The 27,796-nt window shown below is 44.4% G+C and overlaps 1 protein-coding gene across 1 annotated transcript in view; it reads left to right on the top strand.

The window, feature by feature from the left end:
* The window catches only part of POLR3B (RNA polymerase III subunit B), a 103,509-nt gene extending 75,980 nt beyond the window's left edge, over window positions 1–27,529 (top strand). Inside the window, exons 24-28 of the mRNA XM_019446669.2 lie at window positions 13,970–14,073; window positions 14,656–14,822; window positions 18,360–18,473; window positions 21,357–21,530; window positions 26,758–27,529. Coding sequence (XP_019302214.2) covers window positions 13,970–14,073; window positions 14,656–14,822; window positions 18,360–18,473; window positions 21,357–21,530; window positions 26,758–26,887 — 689 coding nt within the window. The 3' untranslated portion in view covers window positions 26,888–27,529. The remainder of the gene's footprint in view (window positions 1–13,969; window positions 14,074–14,655; window positions 14,823–18,359; window positions 18,474–21,356; window positions 21,531–26,757) is intronic.
* Window positions 27,530–27,796: the final 267 nt, after the last annotated feature.

The following is a 27,796-nucleotide window of genomic DNA, read 5'->3' as shown; positions in this document are numbered from 1 at the left end:
CTGAGACCCCTTTCCGTGGCTTGCAGGTGGCCGCTTTGTCCTGTGTCCTCACACGGCCTTTTCTCTGTGCAACTACCTCCTCATGTCTCTCTCTCTTCTTAAAAGGACACCAGCCATATTGGATGAGGGTCCACCCCATGACCTTATTTAGCCTTAATTACCTCTGTAAAGACCCTGTCTCTAAACAGGATCACATTCTGAGGTATCCTGGGTGATCTAGGCATGGGGGACACAGTCCATAACACACTCTAGTGGCAGTCATTTGTGAAATTCCCATCTGAGCCCCCTGTTTCTTGGCTCATCCCATGTCATCCCACCACCACCTGCCCCCACCACAGTGGAATAGTCTGTTCATTAAATTGCTGAGAAAGGATGGCAAGAAGTAACTTTTGTAAGATCATGTATATCTGAACATGTTCTATCCTCCTAGCTGATTTATACCCTGGTTGGTTATAGAATTCTTGATTGAAAAATTCTTTTCTCTAAGGATCCTGACAACATTGCTGTATTATTATCTAGATTCCATGTTACATTATTCTTCCTGATCTGTGTGTGTGTGTGCGCGTGCGTGCACAAGTGTGCTGTTTCTCTCTCTCTTCCCCTTCCTCCCATCCCTTTCCCCCGAAGTTTTTACTATCTTCTGTTCTTGGAATTCTAAAATTTTCATTCCTTGTCCTAGGAAGTCAGGTACCTTCTTATTCTGGAAGTTCAAGTTCCTTCAATTTTCAGATATTTTCTTATTTTGTTGATAATCTCCCTTCATCATTTTCCTTGTACTCTCATTGTCCATTTCCTTCTCTTGTTTTTCTTTCTAGGATTTGATTGACTTTATTTTCCATATTTTTTTTCATGTTTGTTTATTTTTGAGAGACAGAGCGTGAGCAGGGGAGAGGCAGAGAGAGAGAGGGAGACACAGAATCCAAAGCAGACTCCAGTCTCTGAGCTGTCAGCACAGAGCCCAACATGGGGCTGGAACCTACGAACTGTCAGATCACGATCTGAGCCAAAGTCAGATGCCCAACTGACTAAACCACCCAGGCACCCCAATTTTCCAGATTTTTTAAAACCTATTGTATTTTAATTTCTAATCAAAAATATTAATTTATAGTCTTTCTTATAGCCATAAGTATATATTTTTAGTATTATATTCATTTTTAGTTTTAGTTGTTTGTTTTCCTTTTCAACTGTGTTCTGTTCCTAATTGTCTGTACTCCTTGAGGGGTTTCTTCCCCCTTCTCATTTGTTGTTGGGAAATTTTCTCTAATACCCGAAATGTCCATGAACCCTAAAAAGCAATTGGAAGCTTTATGGCCCAGGAATAGAATTTGTTGACTGGTGGACATCACTATAGGGGAATCAGGCAGTGAGCCATGATTATTGCCGGTGCCAGTTTCTATTAGGATCTTTCTAACTTTTGCTAGAAGGTTGGAGCTGGGAATGAGGGTCGCGACAGTACTTAAGACCATCAGCTGCCCTTCAGGGAGCCAGGTAGGGGCAGGGGGCTGGGACCCACTCTTTAGTGCACAGACTTTGATTTAATTCCTCTGTATCAGGCTGGTACCTTACCCTACCATCTGCTGTGCTTGCTGCCCTGGGGTGTCAGGTCATTGTGGTTCAATTCTTAAGGAAGGGTTGGGGGAGGATTGTGGTTTCTGGCTATTCAGGGTAGGGAATAAAAAGTCAGGGGCGCCTGGGTGACTCAGTAGGTTAAGCATCTGACTTTGGCTCAGGTCATGTTCTCACAGTTCGTGGGTTCAAGCTCCGCCTCGAGCTCTGTGCTGATGCTCACAGCCTGGAGTCTGCTTTGGATTCTGTGTCTCCCTCTCTCTCTGCCCCTTCCCTGCTTCCTCTCTCTCTCTCTCTCTCTCTCTCTCTCTCTCTCTCTCTCTCTCTCAAAAATTAATTAAAGAAGAAAGTAAAGAGCTGATGATGTCTTATATAGACATTTATTTTTACAAGTATTTATTAAGTATCTTCTAAGTGGTGCTATTCTAAGCCCTGGTAACAAGAAGTGAACAAAAGACAAAATTGCAACCTTGTGGGGCTTCCATTCTTGTGGGCAAGAGACATAAGGATACGTGTGGAGATAAAACAAAAGGGGACAATAGGAAGCATGTGGGGGGAAGGCATGTGGTTAAGAGTTGAAATTTTAGGTAGAATGGCCGGGGTGCTGCACCTTATTGAAAAGATGGGAGTGGGAAAGGAAGGGAGCACACCCTCCCTGGCCAAAGAGCGTCGTAGGCAAGAGGAAGGCCTGAGGCTAGAGGCCGGCATGGCTGGAGCAGAACTAGTGAGCCCAGAGCAGTCAAAGCCATGCCGTGAACTTTGGCTTTTCCTCCGAGCAAGGTGGACAGCTGCTGGAGGAGTCTGAGCAGATGAGAACTATGATCTGACTTACTCTGGCTCCAGTGATGAAAACACAAAGCTGTAGGGGACAAGGGAAGGCGTGGTACCAGCCGAATGCTATCACAGTAGCACAGGCGGGGTTGGTGGTGAGTGGGGAAAGCGTGATGATGGGGAAACAGTGAGGAGGGGTCAGTTGAGGCACCTTTTAAATTCCAGCACCCACTGGAATTGTTGCCGGGTGCGGTGACTGAGCCTCACGCCTCCTCCCGCTCTTCACAGTACTTTGTGTCTCTGTTTCCAGAGCCTTCCAAGGAGTGGGGGTGAGGGCTGAGCCAGTTCTCCGCTCCACACTCTTCTGCAGGCACTTGGGTTTACCTTGCTCCTTGTGTTCACCATTTACTGCTCTTCACTCGTCAGTTCTCACAACAGAATTCTTATCTCTTGCCTGTTGTTTTTCTTAAAGGGCTGGACCTTAATTTTTGTCAACTTTCATATTAGGTTTAGAGAGGACGTGGAGATAAACAGATGTGTCCCAGCTGCCATGTTGACTGGAAACCCCTGTGTCTGTTATCTGAGAAAGCTCAACACAGGAGTGCCTGGTGTCCTCGGTTTTCTTCCCTGCACTTGACAGAACTGAAGTTAAGGGCTCGCTTCGGCAGCACACGTACCTTAGAACAGAAGTAAAAATTGTGTCTAACTTATTTTAACACCCAGTGAGAAGGATATTTAGAGCACCAACCTTGTATCTGGTGTCCAGAGCTTCTTGTTTCGATTGGCTGTTTTAATCATTCCGAAGATTGAAAACTGACTTAAAAATGTTCAAAGCTCACACACTCAGAATTATGGCATAAATGTAAAGTCGTTAGAGGGGATACTAATTGCATTCTCTCAACTCTTAATTATCTGAGCATAGCTTATCTTTTGCCTGGGTTATTAACTGTAGTCCAAAAGCCCTGAGGCATGAGTGAGCTCAGTACCTTCAGGAGACAGAATGAAGACTGTTCTGGCCAGTGAAGCTTGAGGAGGAGGAAGCATGGTGGGGGGGTGGGGCACGCCCCACAGGAACTTGTTCCACGTGGACCGTGGACCGGGAGCCGGTTGGGCTGTTGGGTGGTGAGCACAAGAGAGGCATGAGGAGATCTAACTGCCAGTCCTAGAGGTCACCTTGGATTCCCATGGAGAGCAGATTGAGGAGGGGGAGGAGGGAAGCAGGTGGTCGGTGGTCCAGGCAGAGAGGATGGCTGTGTGTGCTCAGGAGGAGCATCGGACAGAGGGAAGTGGTAGACTCCGGGTGTGCTCCGAAGGTCCAGCCAGCAGGACTTGCTGGTGGCCAAGGTTTTGGGGGAGGAAGGGCAGAAACTGAGGGAGAGGATGAGGTCTGCGCAACTGCTGACGTTTACGAAGCAAGGAAGACTAGGGACGAGGTGTTCAGAGTTAGGCGGGGGTTGAGAGTTTGGGCTTCAGGTCTGAAATGTTTAGGAGACTCTAAGTGAAGATGGTAGGTGGGTACTTGGAATAGGTTAAGGCAAGAGATAAAATTTGGGAGGCATTTGCATGTAAATTTATAGCACTTTTTATCTTCTGCCTATTAATAATTTGTAAGCATTTTCATTCCCCCCCTTTAACCTTTACAGATCTAGTTCATGTTGTTACTTCTACTCTATAGAACCAGAACGTGGAGACTCAGGCGAGTAGTTTGCCTACTTCCGCTCAGTGCTGGCAGAGCCAGGATTTGAATCCGGGTTTTTGATCTGAGTACATTTCCCATTCTGTTAAAGCTGGTTAAAGGTGGCTCCTGTCTCTTGATATCCCACTACCACTCTGCTCCCAAGGTTGCCATAGTCTCTAGGAATCCCCCCTTGGGAGAGACAACCTTTTCTTGAAACTGAAATCTAATATTTCTTACAGCTTTTGTGTATCTCCTCCTTAAGGTGGTCATTTTCTCAAAACTCCCATTCTTGGATAAGCAGTTTTACAGGGCTTGCCTCTACCACCAGTTTGGAGTAAATACTGTCCCCACATACTTTATTCCAGAAATGTCTGCCAAACCCCCATCTTAAGACATACTCCTAGCGTAAAGCTATATTTTTCAGGAATCCCTTCCTATCCAGGATCAACTCATTATAAAACACTGTCCCCATTTCCTTCTTTAATCAGTCCTCTGGCCAGGCTCTCATGGCCTTGGTTAAAATTCTATCAAGAATTTGAGCAGATATGAAAGGAAGTATTGAGCCCTCAACTTTGAGCATTCTCCTGATTCCTCTGGCTAGCTGTGACAGAGCCAGCAAAGAGGGAAGCCGAGGGACAGTGAGGACAGTGGGCTGGTTTGGAACATTCACGTGCAGCAGGCACAGCTGGTGGCGTCTGTGAGGAGCCATACGACCCAGCCCTTAGTGTGGGGTCCAGGGAGGAACAGCAGGAGGTCTAGAACAGCTGGATGTTGGCGAGTGAGACGTCATGAACAGGATGGAGAAGGCAGTCCACAGCCTCAGCTGTGGTCGTCTGTCATTGTCATGAAAGGAGCTGATGGAGGTTCAGTAGTATGTGAATCTTCAGGACATGTGTCGCACCATGATCCCTGCATTGATTTGTTTGCCTTTTGGCCCAGACACATGCCAGAGTAAGAGCAGTGTTAGCTGGGCTTCTTTTCACTATTTTCAGGCAGGATCGTTTGGAAATTGTATCTTTTCCTTTGTAGGAAGGAAGCTGACATGTGTATTCTGTATGAGAAAATGTAAAGATCGTTTGATTTAATGTACCTTTATGCCCATTTCTGTTTTCCTCCTGCATTTAGAGCATTGTATTTGTTATCTTTGGTGTTCAGAGAGCAAAATGTAACCCTGCACATGGCCTGATTTTTGTCCTTTGTTAGTAGTTAACTTTTACAGAGCTGTTGTTATTTTAGCAAGGATTCTTTCAGTATACATGTAGTGTGTCAATCGTATTTCTACCCCTGTTGCTTCCCATAATTTCCTCTCTGACAATTAGAGGAGCCTTCAAAATCTAGTTTCACAGAACCTGAGTGTCTATCCTCCTCGAGCCTGATCAGTTTTAAGGTGGTAGGGTAATAAGTAGCTAAATGAAACAAATGTGTGGTGGAGGCTGTACCGTAGTAGCATGCTGTGTGTTGTAACCGAGCTCACAGAGAAGATTGAAGAGGACAGAGCGGGCAGTGAGCTGCGGCAGGAGTGTCAGCACCGAGTAGTCAGTTGGGAATCCGCACCAGTGCCGTGCGATAAGCAGACAGTGAGGTAGCTGATACGAGAAGGCCCACGAAGAATCAGAGTGTTGGAGCCGGAGCTGTTAGAAATGCGACAGCCTCAGCAAACAGTGTTGCCTTCTGTGACCTCCGGAGTGGAGGAGTACTAAGCCGAGAGCCACATGTGGGGAAGGAGAAGTATTTCACGAAGGCAGAGGAGGCAGGATTCGCTCACAGCACACTCTTTAGATAAGGGAATTCCAATAGTCTTCTAATGAGAAATTCAAAGAATGTTAATGAAGTACAGCCTTCCTTTGGGTCTTTGGGAAGCCTGTTATATGTCTCCTCACTAAATGCCACTGAGTCAGCGCCCCCTCCCCGCCACCCCCCCCCCCCCCCAAGAGCTGGGTCTTGAATCAAGAAGCTCTAGAGCAGTGCATTCTTTACTAAAATTGCAAAATACGAATTTGTTGTACTTGTTTACAAAAGAAGGACAGTTTTATTTAGTCTGTTTTCATCTCAGTTGGGGAGAAGTTTTAAAACCCTGAAGTTTTGTTCTCTTTCCCAAGTATTCAAGATTTGTAGATGCCTTAGAAGGACTTGGCAGAGTGATGCTGCATGGGGCAAAAGAGAGTAGAACGTGGTTCTGGAATGTTCTTTATGTTTTCTCATCATAGTCTTCATCAGTAGAGTTGAAGATAGAAAAAGACGTTCACATATAATGTGATTGGAGTCATGTTTAAAACAAGAGTTTTTATTAAAATCAAAATTACGTATTTAAGTCTCTTGAACTTTGGTATGTATAAGTTCTATATGAAGGGAACTCATCCAAGGCAGACATTTTTATCTTGAGCTTTGTGTTTTCTGATGGTTACTGCATTTATTAGAAGGACACGGGCACCTGGGTGGCTCGGTTGAGTGTCTGACTTCAGCTTCGGTCTTGATCTCGTGGTTCATGGGTCCGAGCCCTGCATCGGGCTCTGTGCTGACAGCTCACAGCCTGGAGCCTGCTTCAGATTCTGTGTCTCCCTTTCTCTCTGCCCCTCCCCTGCTCATGTGCTGTTGCTGTCCGTCTGTCTGTCTGTCTGTCTCTCTCTCAAAAATAAACATTTAAAAATTTTTTTTAAAAAAGGGCAAGCAGATTTCCCCCTTTTTAAAAAAAAATTAACAGAAATTATGTTAGCCTAGGGAGTTCCCAAGTTGAGTATCCTTGCAGTGTACAGGCAAACCAAATTATTATATTTCCAGATTTCCTCCTACTTTTGCTGCCATTCACAATGAGGGAGGAAAAGTGGACTCCTTTGATGTGGGGGGGGGGGGGGGGAAGCAATATATCACTTCCCTGAAAGAACATTTCTCAGTCTCTCATGTGAAAAAGGATTAGCACCTCCAACAAAGGTCCTGTAGATCACAGAATTGGGCAGCAATACCAAATAGTATTCCTGAGGAGAGGAAAAACTGTATTTGAGCAAGAGTGTTTGTCCTGGCAAACAGAAGCTTTTTAATAACTGCAAATCTGAGATAATGGCCTGCGCTCCTCGGAATCTCCCCCTAAATCCTCAGACAGCCAGTTTAAACAGAGCAAAGCCAACCTTTGTTTTAAAATAGAAGTATAGTCTTATCAAAATACAGTGTTTTCATGGACTGGTTCAGAGTATCTTTGGTTCATAAGGATCACATATTTACAGATAAAATGGTTTGCAAGAGTCCTCTGTGACCCTCGCCTGTCAGCAGCAGTTCTGTTACAAAGCCACTCGCTTCTCTATTTTGCGTTAATAAAAGTTACTCATCAACTTGCTGAATTAACGTATTAAGATTTTGGTTGAGTGTGTATTAGAAGAAAAAAAAAACTACCCTGACTTCCCAACACATCACAGAATCCTTGTACGGTTGGGAGAAAGAGGCTGTGGGAAGTAAGAACATGTCAATTCTTGAGTGGCAGAAAAGCTGAGAGGAAAGTTCGTTGGTTAAACAAGCTTTGGTTAAAAACTTTGCTTTTTCCGGGTCTTAATTTATTTCCTTTTTCTGGATTCTGTTTTCTAATACCGAGAGAATGAAAACACTCTGATTGAAAATAATAATAATAGTACCTTGTACACATGTAGCACTTGAGGCCGCCTAAAATCCTCTCTGCCAGACTGAAGCTTCAAAGTCTGGATGTCTTTGGCTCCCTACTTTGCTTGATCCTGCCTGAATGAAAGATTCTAAGTGGGAGGGGAGAAGGAGGCCGAAGGAGCTAACAGTGTGAGCCCCAGAACAAGGTGTAGGATGCCAAGTGACCCTTCAGAATTTTGGTCTGAAAACAAATTCTGGGAACTCTTAGTTTAATGCTAGAAATCAGGATTATTTTATCCACGTGGACCCCTTAATTGTAAGAAGATTTTATTTCATTTACTTTCTTAAGAACAAATTTTGGTCTTGGGTCGCTAGCTAGTAACCCTCTGACCTTTCAGTAAATATCCAACTAAAGCTTTGAAATTAGGGTGTTTAGTGTTTTATGGCCCAGAATAAAAATCTCCAATTCTGTTTCCAAATAGTGTAGCCTCAACACATTTTATTAAGCTCTTGACACATTGAGCCGTGTGTATTTTGTAAAGTTCCTATGGTTATTGTTTTACAATAGCTGCTTCCAGAAGCATTGTAAGGGTTTCAATTAATCAGCCCTTTGTGTGCTTCAGACTATGCAAATTTATCACATCAAACCATTCAACTGCTCATGGGAAAGCCGTGTAAAAACTGTATTGTCTTCTAGCGCCTCCTCTCATTTAGAGTGATGTTTTAATAAGAAAGCTAATCAAGTTTTCTTATGCATTATTTATCTGTTAAGATGTGAGGAAGAGCCAAATTAAAATTATGTCAACTGGGATATGGCAGGAGATGTGATAGATCTGGAAGTGATTCAACGGCAAAACAAAGCTAATATGATTCAACAGTTTTTGTCTCCTCCCCTCCCCCTGGGGATTATTTAAGGTGGTGGTGTGAAAAATAAAAGAAGGTCAATTCAGTAACTGGAAAGGAGGGAAGGAAGAAAGGAGGAACCACCTGTGTTAGCCTTTATGTTTCGATTTAAAGATTCACATTTCTGACTATACAAAGGCTTATCGAGATGAGTTTATTCAAAGCAAAAACGCGTTTTACTTGATACAAATGGTCAAACTGGAAAGCATCCCCGCTGCTCACCCCCCCTTTCATCACTTAGTAAACCATTTCGCTCTGGAAGTCTGCAGCCCGGGGCCTGTGAGTTGTAAAGTTGGTAGGGGACACCATCCTGATGATGTCAGATGATCTCAACAGCCCAGCCGAGTGAGCTCCTTTTCGGCCCCTTCATCCAGTTAGTGCCACAGCTACTGCTCCTTCTATTCATTAGACTGGTCTCCTCTGCTTTGCTAGTTTGCTTCCTGCTGAGAGTAATTAGGTTTCTTATATAATAATAATTCCTTGTGTTTAGATGCTGCCTTTCTCTAAGGACCTTAAAGTACCTCTCAGACATTAGTTCATCTGGTCTTCTAACACAATTGCCTCATGAGATAGGTGCTAATTGTTCCCATTACAAAGACCAAACAACCAAGGCTCACCAGAAAGTGGTGCTTTCCCTCCCACAGGAACACTGTATTGCTTGAACCTCAGGGAGTCAAAGGAAGGTCCCCTGATTCCTTGATATTCTGCCTTGATCTGAGACTCCAGGGGGTGATGAGCCCTTTGCGGATGGAACCCTCTCCTCCCCGCCTCCCCAAGTCTGCGAACCTCATTAATACCAAATAATACCATTACTTCTCTACAAAACACCAACACTTTTCTTACACTGGGACAGATAAAGAAAAATCACAGCAGCACTTCACCCCTCCTTAGTGCTGAGAGCGTTAAACTCTGCACAATAAATAGCTTATCTAAGAGGTAAGTACGCACAGAAGGTCAAAGTAGATCATTTTAGCCTCTGATTAGTATTATTTCAGCAGAACCCACTGCCCAATGTACTCTGCATCATTTAGAACATGAGAATGTCTCCAGCTGAATTGTATAAATGTTTTCGTTTTCAATATTCAGTCACTGAAATCTGTACAGGACACCTGTCAGGTGGGGTTGAGTCCTGAGCCCCCTCCTGCCACCTCTGACACAGCCCTCATCCGGAACATATGCTTGGTAACTGAGGGACAGGATCCTCTTTCCTCCCTCAGGAAAGGAAGGGTCCTAAGATACCAGCCTCAGAGTGGCCTACATCATCCAAAAGTGCTTACACGAGACAGTAGACTTACTAATAAAAGTTAAAGCAAGGGGGACCTGGGTGGCTCAGTTGAGTGTCTGACTCTTCATTTTGCCTCAGGTCGTGGTGCCAGGGTTGTGGGATCGAGCCCCACTTCCATGCACATGCTGCCCACCCCCCTCTCTGTCAAATCAAAAAATATTTTTTTTAATTAAAACAGTGAAGCAGACTGTGATGTTCAAGTGAGACCTGGTTATCAACAAAATAGAAAATGATTTGTTAGTCTGTTCTCAACACACTGAAGTCACATCAAAAAGAGCCCTCAGGGCGCCTGAGTCACTCAGTGGGTTAAGTGTCCGATTCTCAATTTCGGCTCAAGCCACGATCTCACGGTTTGTGAGTTCAAGCCCCACATTGGGCTCTGTGCTGATGGTTCGGAGTCTGTGATTCTCTCTCTCTCTCAAAATAAATAAAATTAAATTAAAAAAAAAAGCAGCTCTTGAACTAAAAATGTCATTACACTTTTCTCCTGCCAGTTCTATTCCCTTTCCTGTCTTGACATGGTACTAGAATGCTTTTGTTTTTCCTTATCTTTTGTTTTATCTTTTATTTTTTTCTATTTGAATTAAGAATGGTCCATTACACTAAAACTAGTTTTTAAAAAAAGAAGCCAAAAATGACTTGTGAACAAGTCATTTGCTGTTTATAATTAGAAATACTTTCTAATAATGATTCATTGGATTAACTCAACTTTCGTGGGGCAAACCTATTCTTAAAATGATTTATATGTTGTTCTGCAAGGCTACGGAAATAGAAATAACAAATTGGCGTAAGATCCTCCAGTGCTTAGGGGGTGGCACACAGACAGCTGTCACAGTGGGTCCCCAGGTTTGCCGTTCCTGCGTGGCTTGGGGGTCAGACTTGTGGGTTTAGACTCCCTAACTTCTTCACCTTTACATTTGAAATTAATATTGATGTTGATGGAATAATACATCACCGATGGGGTATCTGTGGAACCGTTGTGCTCTGACATTGTGTTCTAGTCTCTCCCTGTTACCTATTTTCAGCTCCTAAAAGGTCTGGAGTGTAGGCTGGGGTCTACTTCCCAGTTGGCCCCTGTAAGTCCATTACACATTCCGGGCCCTGTTAAACTGGTGCATTTGCATTTCGCTGCCAGGAGGTTGTGCTATAAACAATGGGGTTAAGACACCAGCGTTGAGCCAGGGGATGAAATTTTATTTTAAAATCTGAAATGCTGTGTAAGCATTTAAGGTAGGAATCGGTAATTGTTTCAACAACAGCTTCCATTAGATATGGTTTATTTGTAGTCCATCGTCTTTTCAAGGATCCAGGGGAGTGTTAACACACTGGAGCGGACTGCATATCATTTACATTTTTAAACTAGCATTAAGGGAAAGTGACCATAACTTCTTAAGAGTTCTAAATGTTGGGAGAAATTTTATGCCTCCATCCTCAGAGAAAATAGTTTTAATGTTTCATTTGAAAATAAGACCAGAAACCTTCCTTTGCTTTGATGAAGGATTGGAATAATTCTGAAACTGAGAAGTACCTTTTTAAAAAAAAGAAAAGTCTGGTTCTAAGCCTGCGAGCTCTCTTCTCCCCGCCCCTAATGAATTCTGTAAAATACAAACTTTTAAAAATCATCTGTCTCATTTGAGATTCAAGATCATCAAATTCTGTCTAAATATTTTGTTTTAACTTCTAAGCTCATTATGGTTTCTTTGTGTTAACTTGTATTAAAATCTGTCAGCTATGACTGGTCTCATAAGCACAGTCAGCGGACCAGAATAAGTTAATTATTTACTTGTGTCACTAGTGCTCTTCATCTAATGAAATGCACAGCTGTGTTAGATCTGCAGTTGGATGTGTAGCTTCCATTGTTCCGCGAGTCAGCAGAGGGTAGAAGCCCCAGTGATGGAGAGCCCTCAGTTCTTTCTGCTGTTCTGGCTTTCTGTGTCGATTTCATGGATCTTTTATCATTCACTTTCACACAAAACAAACAACACAGGGCTGTCTGCTATGGGAACCATCTTGGCATATAAAAGGGTTTTCAGAGCCTAAAGTAATTTTAAGTTAGCTAAGATTTAATTTTTGGCTTACAGGTGCCCTTGATTTGGATGTGGCCAAAGCAGTTCCTATAATGGGATGGAAAAAAAAAAAACCCAAAGTTACTTACATGTATTTTTAAATGCAGGGTCAAAAAGGGGCTGATATAATTACTTCCCAAAAAGGAAAACCAGTACTACATTTTAATCGGGTTTCAAGCAAAGTTATTAGAGATTCAGATTTCAGGGGAAGGAGCATTGCTTTTGTTTTCATAGCTAAGTTAAGTTGGCTTGATTAACCGTGTCAACTAAAACTAAAAATACCAAAATGCAAATCACCTCTCTCCTCACCCTCCCCCCCATTATAAGTATTCCCTGCTTCCTCCGGAGCTGCTCTACCTCCTGCCCCTCACTCCCACCTCCTCATGTTGCCGGGGGTGGGAGGGGGGGGGGGCAGTGGACTCCGGCTCCCCCCTGTGAACTGCTACTGAAGGGTGCCGAGGTCTTCCTTTGGTTTTGTTTTGAAGGGATATAGCCAAACCCTCCACCTCCTCACCAGCCAAAGTGACATTCTCTCCAGAGCACATCCCAGGACCGGCCTCTGCAGGAACTGCCATTTTTAACATTTTGTTCGCTGCTACACAATGTTGTTGTCGGTGCACCTAGATTTACAATTTGATCTCTTTCAGAGTAGATTTCCCAGTAGCCCAAGTGTTTGTCAGATAATTTCAGTGTGGGCAAGATGGATTTTTGAAGGGAAGGAAGAAGGGGTCACACACTCTGCTTGATTTAAATTCTAAGACCTCGTAGTTGAATTTGAAATAAACTGAACTGAATGATTGTTCCTGTTCTTCATGTAGGAAAGCATACGTTCTTTATAATAAACAGTACAGTTTCAACCAAAAAGCCAATTATGGTACCTACGTGCTCTAGAATTCAATACCACGAACCTAATTACCATATTGTAGGCAGCCGCTGGAAATCGGGATATTAATAACCAATACTGAAAGCACATGGCTTTCTTTTTCTTTAGACTTTAGCTTTTGGTGATTAGGACACATCACAAAAATTTTATTTTTGTGAATAGTTGGAGTAATTATGTAGAAATCAAACAGGAATGAAGAATTTCTTGGAGAGCAGTTTCTGTGCAGTAGGTGCACATACTTGATAACTTTATATACAAGGGAAAGGGAATTTTATCTTAGTAAGTGTGAAAGGACTTTATTTCTCCACCCAATGCCATTGTACACTAGTTTTCCAATTTCAAATCGTGTAGGTTGTGGTTAACAATCTAAAAGATGCCCCATCCCTCCTACCAAGAAAATGAAATCAGAGGAATTAAGCAACAAAATCCCCTACAGGTTGGAATAATATGAAGAGAGTAATAAAATAATGTAAGAGACCATCAGTAGTGTGCATAGAACTGGTAGGTTTTTGTTCTGTTTTCATTCTTAGAATTACGTTTCTAATTCCAGTCTTTTCTTCCAAGAATAATCTGGCATTTAATTTTCTTGTTCAACTTTACAGCTTCAATCAAAGATCATTTTCCTAATGTGTTGTAAGTGGTAGGAATTAAAATTCCTTAGGGCAGTTTAGGCTCAGCCAGGGAAGCCCTGGCAAAAACTAGCCCATCAGCCAGTGCTCTGGGTGGCTATTAGCAAGTCAGCCTCACACGGATCCTCCTTATCACAGTTTTTTAAAACCAAATGTGAACACATCTGTCAGACAGGTAGTTCTGTGTTTGGTGGAGGAGTCGGATTCCTGTGATTTGGCGGCGGGAGGTAGCAGATCGCAGACTAGCTGACCAGGAGCGAAATCGAAATCGCTGTTGACTTGAAGCTTCAGGGGCGGAGGCGGGGCCGGGGCCCAGCGGAGTTGTCGCACTTGGGTCTCCTGGCGGGAGAGGTTGGGCGAGCAGCCTGACAGCACCAGCGGGTGTCACGCCAGCAGGCCAGTCCACAGGCTGCAACGCTCTCTGCGAGGACGGCCGTTTTCAAATTGTATCATCTGGCAAGATGGTGGGAAATGGCTCTTGTGACTCTTGATGTAGACCATGCAGAAGGCTGTAGAGATAGCGGTGGGGAGCTGCCAGTTAAGCACTGCAGTCTTCTTTTCTGCTGATGTGCTTTACATGGCATGAGATCTTCTCTCCCCCAGGTGTTTGTGGCTTGATCGTCCCTCAGGAAGACATGCCGTTTTGTGATTCTGGCATTTGTCCGGACATCATCATGAACCCACATGGCTTCCCATCACGAATGACGGTCAGTACGCTTTTCAGAGGTACTGCTTTTTAGGAAGAAGGCAGGAGTGGGTTCGTAGGGAGTGTTGGCCGTGAGAGCCTGAAAGTTATTTTTAGAAAGAGCCCTTTGACCCTTTTGCCAAATGAAGAGGTTCCTAGCTCCTGACAGTGCTAGGTTACCCTCCTCTAGAGAGGGAGTGCAAAGCATGCCGGCCCTTCCTTCAAGAGCAGTCTTCTGGGGGATGCACGTGCCCCTCAGCAAAAAGAACCTCTTGTGTTAACCTTACTGTATCTCCCTTCCATGGTTATTGTTTTGCAATCCTGGCTCCACCACTTACCGGCTGTGCAGCTTGGGAAAGCTGCTCAGCCTCTCTGTGCTTCATTCCCTCATGTGTACATTGAGGGAAAGAACAGTGCCGATCTCGTGGGGCTTTTGGGGGCATAAACTTGGATCCCACGCGTCAGGCTTTTCCAAGCGGCACACATGAGAGAGTGGTAACTATTCACTGCCATCTCACAGCTGTTTGGGGAAGTAGGCCACAGCTAAACAGACAGAATTCCTATACCCCAGGAAGCTGCCCACTAAGGCTGTTTGACCCCACAGGTGGGAAAGCTGATCGAGCTGCTGGCCGGCAAGGCCGGGGTGCTGGACGGCAGGTTCCACTACGGCACTGCGTTTGGAGGCAGTAAAGTGAAGGACGTGTGTGAAGACCTCGTCCGCCATGGTTATAACTACTTGGGGAAAGACTATGTTACATCTGGCATCACAGGGTAAGTGTGTTTTTAGACATTTTAAAGAAAAGCGTGATTTTATTAGAGTAAGAGGTAAGAGCCCTTGTGGTACACCTTAGGATAAGTTTTACTCTTTTAAGAAATCGGACACAAGAAAATCTGAATTTGTGATGGAGGGGTTAGCTTAAAGCCACAGTGGTAATCGTTTTGCAATATATGAGTGGATCAGATCAACATGCTGCTCATTTTAAACTTGCTCACAGTAGAAGTCAGTTATATCTCAGTAAAACAGTGCTGGGGGGAGGAAATCCAAATCAGAAAACTGACAAGTTAAGGAGTGCTGTTCTTACTGGTGAGGCTATCATTTTAAAAGTAGAAGAGAGTTCATTTACCAAAATAGGATATCGATACAACTTTTAATTGTATATAATGTAAAATCCCATAACCACTGAACTTTCTCTGCATTAACAGGATGAATATCAGGTAATTAGTGCTCTGACAGTGCTCTGATAATTAGTGCTCTGAGTCCTAGCATTTGTGTATTCGTTCACGATGTGTGCTAGTACTAGGTATATAATGGGAAACAAAATAAACACGGTCCTTTAACTAGGGAGCCAACCACTAAAATTTGTGACTAGACTTACTGCAAAAATATGACAAAAGGTAACTTCTTAGCAGGACCTACCCTGACTTCCCAATTTAAAACTTACACTGTACTGCCCATTTTCTACTTGAAATTTCTCTGTCGCGTTCATCATTATCAGACACCCCATGTAATAATGCTGCCTAATACTGTTACCTGTCTCCTCCATGAGAGCAGGGCTTGTCTGTTTTGTTGACTGTTTTATTTCCAATGCCTGCACACAGCAGGTGCTCCGTAAAGATTTTGTCAGTAAAGGAACCGAGAACAAATCAGTACAAATAGCTCTCACCGAAATGAAGGGAAAGAATGGGTTAGGAGATGTCTCTGAGGAGGTGGGTGATACAGAGGATGAGAAGGGTAGACCATGTGAAGAGTGTGTTTCCTGCAGAGGAGAAGTGGGTTTGACATCTTCCAAGGGACAGACCTCCGCTCACCTGAGGTGAGTTTGCGGAAGGGAAAGCGCCTTCTCCTGGGCTGAGCACTGACTCCTCCTGTTACCCTGGGCAAACAGACAGGGTCTTGAAACTTGACTGACACATCCTTTTAAAGGATCAAATTAGCTGCTTAAGTTAAGACACACATTGTGTTTTACGCCGGATAAAACTCTGGGACATGGTGTTTATACTGTTTTTCTGAGGCTTCACCCTGCTTGAACACAAGTGAAACTGGGTGTGGAGGCATGCGTAAGGACCCAGGGCTTGATTTGTGCTGCATGTAGATCGGCCAGATAGGATTACAATGGCTGGAATGTGCATCTTTTGAAAATACTGAGTGCTTTCTAAAATGATCTATCCGAACTGTGATAACATAGATTTCCCTAGGTGTATCGTGCCCGAGATGTTCTAGAAAATCACATTACAGGAAGAGAATAATGGTCCATTTCCAAAGTGACGCACTGAAGGTAGCTGACGTCCACTTCAAAAATTAGTTGTCAGGGCGAAACTGATGGTCTTGGTCTTTGTTCCTCGTCCATAAATAATGGAGTTGACCAGAAACTGTGCAGATCCAATGAATGGATTTGATGGGCCTTCTAAACATCATTTTAATAACAGATTTGGATGGGTTATGCTCTGCTTCTGATAGATTACTTCAGGTTCTGTCTACACCGTCTTCCCCTACGCCCCAGCTAGTGTTTTCGTGTGTTTGCCATTCATCTCAAGAGGCAGAGTTTGAGAAACATTAGTTTAGCTTATTAGTTGAAAGTTCTCCAAAGGGCTTGCGAATACATTCACCCACCAGCTTCACCCCTCGCCACATCCTTGAGATAACCAGGAGGGAGAATTGCACACGGCTCTCTTCATTTGGGGATGGGGTGGCATTAGGTGACAGAGTTCCATAAATTCTGCCACGAGCAACCATGCTGTGGAGGATTGGAACCTTGACTCTCAGAGCTGGAAAGAACCTTGGTCTGACCTCCTTGTTGGACAACTAGGAAGACTGAGGTAAAGAGGTCATGTAATTACTGGGTGACAGAGCTGGGACAGGAGTGGTGTCTCCGGACACCCCGTCCATTGTGTCCTGCACCCCACTTACCTGGCTGTCCTTAAGCCAGTGCGGTGGCCAGACAGCTAGAAAAGCCTATGGCGCTGAAAGTGGTGGAAGACAAGCCAAGCAGGAGGGACCAAGAGCTTTGATGGAACCTCTGCCACACAGCTCGCTGCCTTTGCTCTTCCCACTCGCACATCGTGCTGTGGCCCAACGTACGGGGTTCAAGACGGGCCAGCGTGGCAGGGAGCACCCTGGATCTGCCTCAGCCCGTTCCGCAGCTCTGATAAACCTCTCAGACCCTCTGTGCCTGTTTCTTCATTTTAAAAATAAGCCCCCTTTCTTCTGAGGACGTTCTGGGACGGTTCACATTGTTCAGAGGCTTTAATCCCCTGCCTGCTATTGCTCCAAACTACAGAAAAAAGGTTTCTCCTGTCAAAGCACTGAAATATGCACTGTCCTTTACAACTTTCACTATAGTTTTTCAAAGGATGCATCGAGTCAGCTGTATTTTAACAGACGTTTACTGAGCACCAGTTATGTGCCCGACAGGGTTAGTAGTGCTGGAGCCACAGTGGCAGAAGAGACCAAGTGCTTATCCTGAGGAGTTTACTTCAGGTGGGGAAGACAGGCAATAATCAGGGAAATACTAAACGTGGATTGTAATACCAAGTGGTAATCCGTGCTCTGAAGAAGCAAAGCCAAGGTAAGCGTTGAGATAGCATAGGGGCACGGTGATGGGGTGGGAGCAGGACTCCTCTTTAGATAAGGTGGTGAGGGAAAGGAAAGTCTTTGAGGAGGTGAGATGCTTGACAGCCATGTGAATACCTGGTGGAAGAATGTTTTAGGCAGAGGAAAGAGTAAATGCGAAGGCCCCGAGGCAGACACGCTTCCTACATTTGAGGAGCAATGAAGAGGCCGGTGTTACTGGAGTGGAATGAGCAATGGGGAAAGGCAACAGGAGATGAGTCAGAGGTGGGCAAGAACCAGATTATGTTAGACCTTATTGCTGTGTTACACAATTTGGATGATACAGATTAGTGCTGAGATTTACACTTCAGAAGGAATCACTCTGGTTTGTCTGTGAAAAGAAGATCGTTAAGGGATATGAGCAGAAGCAGGGACTGTGTGCAAGAGTCCAGGCAAGAAAAGGCAGTAGCCTGATGAGGGCGAGGACAGTGAAGGAGGAACCTTCCTCTACATACTTTTTCATAGTCTGTTTAAGGTTTTATTTCTTAATTAAACAGTGTGTCTTCTAACGTATCCATGGTGTTTTTATATTTCCAGATCTTGCCTTTTCATTCAGTGCACAATGAAAATCATTGTCTGCCACTCACTCATAAACCTGGTCTGAAGCAAGGCCCTGCCATGGAGGGGTCCTGGAAAAGGCTGTCTGTTGTTAGCCCAAACTTGGTCTCTTAGCCCAAAACTCTGACCTTTTCTTTCAGCGAGCCCTTAGAAGCGTACATCTATTTTGGCCCCGTGTACTATCAGAAACTGAAGCACATGGTGCTGGATAAGATGCATGCCCGGGCGCGGGGCCCACGAGCTGTTCTTACCAGGTAAGAGAAAAGCATTCACAAAAAGAATTTCTAATGCAGTCGAGTCTACCTTGCATTGCCCAGATATAGCAATAAGCTGAGTCCGTGAAGTTTCTGTTTCCCTGAGATGTCAAAATTTGGAGTGCTGGGCATCAGCAAAAGTCATATATGTCTGGTTAGCATGAAAAAATAGCAGCCGATTAAAACTCGTTTCATAGGCACAAGAGCAGACCCATTGAAGGTCTTGCCAGTAGTCACCTAACATGCTCATTGACCTTGTACCTGTTTGCAAACGTGGTTCTCATTCAAAAAGGTTCATATGTAAGAACGTAGACACACTTACACATCATAGATACACATGTGGATACTCCTGTGGGCTGCCATGTGTACACAGAAAACACATACGTACTTTGTTTGGGAGCCCAAGCCACAACTCATTTCTTAAAATTTCTGTTATTGGAGCATAAGGCACCTGTACTTGCCTGCTCATTCGAATAAGCTCCAGGAGGTCCACCTGTGCCCCATTCGCCAGCGCACCCTCAGTTCCAAGCACAGTGCCTGCGTGTTGATGAATGGGTATAATTGTTGGGAAGAAATTGCAGGTACTGTTTCACGTGTTCTTAGTGCTTGGTTCTTAGTATTACGTTGCTTGTACTATATCACGTGTACTTAGTACTAGTTGGAGAAGCATAGTCCAGGGCAGTAGTTCTCAACCACAAGCAAGTTTACCTCCGGGGGAGAGTTGACAATGTCTGAAGACATCTTGGAATGTCACAACCAGATGGGACAGGGGGCAAACTACTGGCATCCAGTGGGTGGCGGCCAGGAATAATGCTACATACCTAGCAATGCACAGGGCAGCTCCCACCACAAAGAATTACCCAGTTCAGCATGGTTCTCATGCCAACATCGAGGAATCCTGGGCCAGGAGAGGGAACACAGGCCTTGAAGCCAGAGAGACATGGACGTAAACTCAACTCCACCCTGTGGTTCTGCCACAAGCCTCAGACACATCACTTAGCTTCTCGCAGCTTCAGTTTTTCTCCTACGTGAAGTGGCGACACTAATGCCCATTTCACGGCATGCTGGTGAATGTCAGAGGTTTGAATATAGAATATATGTATAGTGCCCATCGATGGGGGATGCTCAGGAAATATCCAGTTCCCTGCCTGCCTTCACTGATCACGGCATAGATGTTACAATAGGGACAGGACCGGCGATGAAACAACTGGTATGTGAGTTTACTTTTATAGACCAAGGGAGGGGGGTGGAGGGCTAAATCCCATGATGCAGTTGCATATGGCTGTTGAAATGATAGACACTTGTGCTCAAAATTACAGAAGAGGGAAGAGAAGTTGAGATTCTCAGGACACCAGTGATCCCAGCAGTGAGACCCTGCTTGGGTTGGGTGTATCTCTCCCCTGAGTGCAGTCCCTCCAGAGCCTTCATTTCAGTTATAACATCTAAGATCGATTCCAGAATAACAAGTGTCAAAACGGTTTTTGCTTCGTTGTGTAAAAAACTTACTACTTTAGTACTTTAGTGCATTCTGTGGGAAGACTGCCAACAGTGCATTTACCCATTCCTAGTCCCTTATCTCACTTCTGGGTTCTGCTCATGTATGATCCGGCCACCTTCACTTGTCCAGTGGTCAGGGAGAGAGGGACCCTCCTACCCCAGGTGTTCTGTCAGCAGGTAAAGACGTACATAAGGAAGTTTCTACTAATGGTGTGTTCATGTAGACTATTTGTTTCATTTAGACTTACTGTTTGTCAGTTTTTTATATGTAAATTGTTTCTCAACAAATAATCTGCAACTCAAGTCTAGTTCCTAATGTAACCTTTAGCAACAACATAAGGTAAAATTTGAGCACATGTTGGCCCCGCTCTGTTTACCTTTCTCTTTGGAAAATCGGTGGCAACGGTAAAAAGTAAAAGATGCTGTGGGATAGAGCAAACAAGGTTTGTGGTCCACTCCTGCTCAAGGAGTGTCACCCCGAAATCAGCCAGCCAGGGAGATAGCTCACTTTTTCTTTTTTAGACATTGTGGCGTCACTACCTGGGTGGGGTTGCCTGTGTGGTTTCAGAATCCCCCAGTTGTATCTCTGAGTCCTAGATTCTTAACTTTTTCAAAGTATTCTCAAGCACGGCAGATACATCAGCCCCAGGGAATCCATTCAGGGGACTCCTAGCTCCCAGCTGAAGTGCCCCCTCTAAGGAGGAATAGTGTGTTTTCATACCTGAAGGGGACACACAGGACTTTCCCTGTCTCTGGGGAACTTCCCTTCTGGCTCAGGCACTCTGTCCTCCCAGATGATTCCTCATCTAGTCCAAATTTTATAAAACTCCATTTGCTTCTTTCCATGTTTGTTTCTTAATAACCTGGAGCCGCTTCTCCCTGGAGCCCTGGCAGGAACTACTGGGGACCCAGGTTTCTTCCACAGTCTGTTCTGCTTAGTTTCTCCACTTGAAATAACAGAACTGAAATATCCCTGAAAATACTCAAAAGACCATCTTACTGACTTGAGGACTGTGCTATCCTAACAATAGTGATACCACGATGGTAGTAGGAATGATAGCTCTGCTGCTTTATATGATTATATATTAGCTTATTATGTCATATAATATTACACAATTATTTTTTATTATCACTCAATTGTAATAACAGTAGCAATCACTAGTATTACATCTCCTCTCATTTAAGGCTCTTTGGGAGCCTTAAATTTTACATTTTGCAAATGCGGCTGAGAGGCGAGCTAAGCCCCCAACTCCAGGTCACCGTCTAGTTAGTGATTTGCACCCAGGCGAACCCTCCTCTGAAGCCGTGTGCTCTCCGCCAGCGTGTGATGCGGCCCCTCTGTTTGTTTAACGTAAAAATGACACGTTTGTCTAACTTGTTTCAAAGGCAGCCCACCGAAGGTCGATCTCGTGATGGCGGTTTGCGTCTTGGAGAGATGGAACGTGACTGTTTAATCGGTTATGGAGCCAGTATGCTTTTACTAGAGAGACTAATGATTTCAAGTGATGCCTTTGAGGTGGATGTCTGTGGGCAGTGTGGACTTCTGGGGTATTCTGGCTGGTAAGTGGATACCATATGTCTCTCACACCCCTTGCCTCTTAAATCACAGCTCAAGAAGTGACCCTAGAGCACACCCACATATTCTCCAACCTTCCCCATCCATGCATTCCTAGAATTGGGGATTTTATATGTACCTGTTTAGTTTGTCTACCTCATGTTCTGCTTTCTACACCACTAGAGGTTAAGTACCCAAGGAGTATAGACTTTGTTTTCTTCTTAATGTTATCTCGAACACTTTTTTTTTAAGTTTGCTTATTATTTTTTTTTCAGAGAGAGAGAGAGTTGGGGGTGGGGGGCACACAGAGGGAGAGAGAGAATCCCATGCAGGCTCCACACTGTCAGTGCAGAGCCAATGTGGAGCTCAAACTCACGAACTGTGAAATCGTGACCTGAGCTGAAATCAAGAGTCGGTTGCTACTCAGGTACCCCTCAGACATCTTTTATAACACTATTCACCTCTAAAAAATCCTAGCAGATTCACTGTTAGTTATGAGAATTATAGCATTTTATAACTAGAAACTTTTTTTTATTTTCTTAAGATTTATTTATTTTTGAGAGAGCGCAAGCTGGGAAGGGGCAGAGAGAGGAGGGGAGGACAGAAGATTCGAAGCGAGCTCCGTACTGACAGCAGCGAGCTCCACGTGGGACTTGAACTCGTGAGCCATGAGGTCAGGACCTGAGCCAAAGTCAGATGCTCAGCCGACCGAGCCACCCCGGTGCCCCTGTAACTAGAAACTTTAGAGAACGTGTGTTGAACAGCCTTATTCAACCTTAGGCCCAAAGAGCCGTGTGTGTTGTTCCATGTTATATGACAAATTGGGGACAGGCAGGACCAGGACCTGGTACCCTGACACCTGTTTGTGTGCTCTCTGCGTAGCAAACTGCTACACACTTGGGACTGAATTCCGTGATGGCAGCAACGAGGTCTGTCTCAGTCATTCATTCAACAGCTTGAGGCTGCTAAGTGCCAGATACTCTCTGGGCCCCAGAATATGGGGGTGAATAAGACCAGTGAATGGCTGCTCACAGGGAACTTATCTCCTAGTTCCTTCTAACTGCATTCTCTCTTGTTTATACCTCCTGCAGCCTGGGGTCTGGTGGTTGCTTAGTGAAAAACAATTGCTAAATGATAACTAACCCTGCATCTGGAGGGTAGCGAATAGATAAAGTATGTAAATCATGAAATTTGTCATTTCTGTGCAGAGTTGAGGACACAAAGTCCAGCTTAAAAGATGAAACTATGTATTTTTTGGTCTTTCCTCTTCATAAATGTTCCACTCTCCTGCCAAGGAACAACTGGTCTGCTTCGGGCCAATCCTGACCCGGAGCCCCGACTTACCTTGTAGGCAGGAGAGCCCGTAGCTTGCCGGTCTTGGCTTGCTTTTCTGTCAGAGCGAGGTCTCACGAGGTCCAAAGCAGGTGCTGCAGGAACAGGAGACAGTCTTTACTCCTTTTTTTTTTTTTTTTTAATTTTATTTATTTATTTTTGAGACAGAGAGAGACAGAGCATGAACGGGGGAGGGTCAGAGAGAGGGAGACACAGAATCCGAAACAGGCTCCAGGCTCTGAGCGGTCAGCACAGAGCCCCTTTTCCCTAGGGAGGCGCCGTCCCCTGGGAGATAGAATTGGGCCCAAGTGAGTTCCAGGGATACCTGGGCCACCTTTGCTCCACTGAGTCTCCCCTAAAAGCAGGGACTTCTTGCTATCCTAAGCCTCCAGTCTCTTTGTTATTCTGAATAAAGCCAATCAAGAGTCAGAGTGAGGGGCATCTTAGGACGTAGTGTATACCTTGCTAGGTTAATGACAAAACCTTTTAGCTAGTTATTTTATGGTTTTTGGTGTAGAGAAGTTGATGAGACTTGTCTGTGAAGAAATCACTTCATTTAAAAACAGACACAGGAGGTGGTCGTTTGCAGCTCTTTCCTTTCCTGAGGGTGCAGAAATGGGTGACATTATTAATCTAAGCATAAGCCTGGCTCTTTCTTATATTGGTGACTCGGGGTGGGGCGGGGGGGTTGTCTCAATTCTGAGACGTCTGTTCGTCTTCTGAAATGCATATTGAATTTGCTTTTTATTGTCCTGGCTGTGTAACAACAGCCACACAAATGTGGTAGGAAGCTCCCTGGGACCAATTCCACTATGCTGAAATCTTCCAATTTGGCACAAGGATTTTTATGTAATTTACTTTGAAAAAATGGTACAGAAGAGTCACTTTATTAACAATAGGGATCACGAAACTTCAAAAAGAATTTCCAGGGTGCCTGGGTGGCTCAGTCGGTTAGGCATCCAACTCTTGATTTCGGCTCAGATCATGATCTTGTGGTTCATAGGATCAAGCCCTGTGTCGGGCTCTGCAGTGACAGTGTGCGGCCTGCTTGGGATTTTCTTTCTCCCTCTCCCTCTGCCCCTCCCCTGCTCACTCATTTGATCTCTCAAAGTAAACTTAAAAAAAAAATGTCCTTTCCTTTTCCATCCTCTCTGCTTTTTTTCCTGTGCCCACCACCTAAGACAGAAAGAGAGCAGTAGACTAGATTCACTCACAGACTTTGAAAACCTTCCTGTCTCTTTCACTGAATATTCAGGGAAACTAATGAAAGCAATTATTGATCTCAATATTATTCTGTTTAATTCTTCTTTCCTGCTTCATTTCTGTCTCATCTAGACATCATGTGATGGCAGTGCCTGATTTCGAAGCTCAGGTGTTCCTTGTGTATTTTAATAGCAATCCTTTGAAAAGGGGCTAAATCAGGTTACACGCCTTAAGGTCTTTCCTGTAATTAAACAGACCTGGATATGCTGTGTGTCTGATTTTGAGTGGCCTGCTTGTCCCCTTGTTGCCAACAGAAAAAAATCCTACCCCAGTGTGGTCGTCTAGCAGCCTCCGCGTGTGCCGCGCTCTGGCAGAGGAGCATAATGATGCCGTGGCTTTGCCATCATTACCTGCCCGTGCGTGCGGGCTGTGCGGGCTGTGCGGGAGGGGGCACGGCGTGTGTGGGAGGCAGTCGTTCTTTAATGAACAGCACAATGAAGGCTGAGTAATTAGAGCAGTTCAGAACCTCGAAACTGGCCTTTTGTCAGTGATTTGCACATTAGTAAGGCATTGCTATGGGGATGTTTACAGCAAGACTGTTGTTCTGCAGAAGACACGAAGGGCATAAGTCACAAAAGAGAGGTCTGGAAGGAAAACAGAAAAAAGAAAATCCCTATTAAGATAATTAGCTCATAGAGGACATTTTACTGGACAGCGATTTCTCCTGTGAAGCCACAGCCACCTCCTCCTTTTGCCACCTTTGCCCTAAGAAGTGAGTTTACGTAACTGTTGTTTGTGTCAAGTTTCTTCCTTTTGAAATTGTTCAGACACAGGGTAAGGTAATATAATAGCTTTTAATTTATATATGTGTATAAATATATGCATTTATATATGCACATACATACATGCATAGGAGCATTTTAAGTGATGGAGAAATATTTAATAATAAAAAAGATTAGTGGGCTTTCTGGGTTATGAACCAGCAAGTATGGAAGTTCTGAACAGATAAGCCTGGGTTGAAGTCACAGAGTGACCTAGAATCAGCAAGAAGTTGCTGCAGTTAAATCCATTTCTCCAATTTAATTAAAGCATCCACATGATGCCTGAATAAATGAGGTCAGCCAGGCACATTAAAAACATAGTTCTTAAACAGTAATGTGTTGGGGCGCCTGAGTGGCTCAGTTAAGTGTTCGACTCTTGGTTTCAGCTCAGGTCATGATTTCGCGGCTTCGTGGGTTCAAGCCCCACATGAGGGGCAACGCAGAGCCTGCTCGGGGTTTTCTCTCTCTCCCTCTCTCTTTGCCCCTCCCCAACTTGTGCTGTTTCTGTCTCAAAATAAATAAACTTAAAAAAAAAATGTATTAAGGAGGTCTTTAGAAAAAAAAACGTTGTTACATATGACTTTGGGGGCTTCATATATTTCCTGAAACCCATCCGATGACCTCCTTGGGACCAGGCTGTTGAGCAAACTTCTTTTTTGACTCCGGAGTGTGTCCTGAACACCTTTATAGTTCAACAAATATGAGTGTGCATCATCACGATTAATGACTGCCCAGCATTCTTCTGTGTAAATGTCCTGTAACTACAAACCAGTTCCCTCTTGGACAGTCTCCTGCTTTGTGCTGTTACAAACCGTGAACGTTCTCATGCGCTCATCTTTGCCACTTGGCGATGAATCAAATAATATGCACGTTTACACTTTTACTCGTATCGCCTTACTGCCTTCCACTATGGCCCTTCCTGCTCACGATGGAGTCCCCTCCAGTTCCTAGTCAGCACTGAATCCTCTAAGCCTCAGTCCATATTCATCTCTTGCGCTCATTTACGCACTCTGTTGACTGCCCCAGACCCTTGAGGTACAGGATGAAGTCCTGTGTTCATCTGAAACCGCAGAAGATAGTTCACTTTCTTCCTGGGGACTCTTCATCATTTGTAGCCATTGATTTAAAACCTAGGTTTAGTGAACTAGCTCTTCCTGAAGGAAGAGAAAAGACAACCCTCCTTGGCATAGCAGGCATGTTGATTAGGAGCACGGGCTGTTGTAGGGATCAATTGGGAATACGTGCACACAGGGAGAGAACGTTGTAAGTGCAGTAGCTTCTCCTACTGATAGAACCAAACTTGAAGAGCACTGGAAAAATAAATCGCATTTGATTGGACACCACATTCCATATGAAAGTCTTATCTTCCCCATCACACTTCAAGTGTCTCAGGGACAGATCAAATTGTAATTGTTGAGCATCTTGCCGTGAATAGTACAGTAATAGATTTTTATCAAATACATGGAGATTGAATCGATTTAAAAAGCTTTCCACAATGCCAAAGTCTAAATCTGAGTAACTTCGAGATGGCTCAGATTTCTGGGCCTCATTCAAAATAAGTACATAGGCAGATGTTTTGCATCTTCAGGAGAATGGTCTAGAAGCATGGTAGTAACTGATTAAAATTGCATGCTTTTAAAACTGCAGGAGTGATACTTGTTTTGGTTTTTTCTTTTGTTTCCTTGGATGCTGCTTTTCGGGAGGTGGGGTGGGGGGGCGCATGTCTGCACATATTTGATAGCAGGACTGAACCCCGACAAACAGAATAGAACTGATGGGATGGTGGTAGACTTTTGTAGAGAAACTTTGCACTTCTACACGCAGGCCTTGGTTTCTGAGTCCCCGTCCCTCTAACACATGCGGACTTGGGTTTCAGGTGCCACTACTGCAAGTCCTCGTGCCACGTGTCCTCCCTCCGCATCCCGTATGCCTGCAAGCTACTCTTCCAGGAGCTGCAGTCCATGAACATCATCCCCCGGCTGAAACTGTCCAAATATAACGAGTGAGGATGGAAACGGTGATTACTTAAAGAGAACAATCGCTATGTCTGACACAGTGGAAAGCAGAGGGGATTGAGGATCCTGCTCCTGTGAACAATTCCTTTGAATGTTCTCCCTCAAAAAAAAACAAAAAAACAAAAACAGATGGAGAGGCTTTCTTACACTGAAGACTGACTCCGCGGCCTTGGGCCCTGGGAAGGACACCACCAGTATGGACTGGGATGCAGTCTCTTCGTTCCTGTACTGAATTTGATTCACAAGTGGACGTGACCTAAAAGATAAACTTTTATTTATGTTCTGGTATCTTGAAATCAACTCATTAGACTTTCCTCCTTAAAAAGAACATTTTGGGTTAATGTTCCCCACAGTGCCTTCCCGGCTAACAGAACTCAAGACTCTATGACACCTGTAGGATCTGAAGTCTGTTGGAACAGTTGGCATGGCCTCTGTCGAGAGGGCTGATTAGGAACAGTGTGTGAAGGGAGAGGACGAGCGTGAAGGGGGGAAGGTCGAGAGCAGCGGATGAAGGGACGGCTCTCTTACCTGCTGTTGTGGGCATCTCCCCAACTATTGAGTCTTGCCTTTAGATGCCCACACATTTTCATCTTGGTGAAATGTAATAAATGTATTCCTACCATCTTAAACTTACCAAGGAGGTCCCCTTCTCTTATGGACCCAAATGCTCTTCTTTTGAACCTCCATGATCATACTATGCAACAATATTTGTTGAACCCCTGAAAATAAGCCCATGGGTGCTTTGTGATTCATTTGTGCCTTCCATACCTGCCAGGATGTTAGCCGTCCATTTTCTTTTTAATCTGACAACCTTCTTCACCCTTATTTCCTTCCAATCTGTTCTGAATCTCTCTGCCCTGAAGGCAGGTAAACAAGGATTGTTTATAAAATAAGTCAGAA

The sequence above is a fragment of the Panthera pardus genome, unplaced genomic scaffold (assembly GCF_024362965.1).
Source record: "Panthera pardus isolate Hobbes unplaced genomic scaffold, ASM2436296v1 HiC_scaffold_6, whole genome shotgun sequence".
Classification (NCBI taxonomy): domain Eukaryota; kingdom Metazoa; phylum Chordata; class Mammalia; order Carnivora; family Felidae; genus Panthera; species Panthera pardus.
This window is presented reverse-complemented; position numbering and strand designations above follow the sequence as displayed.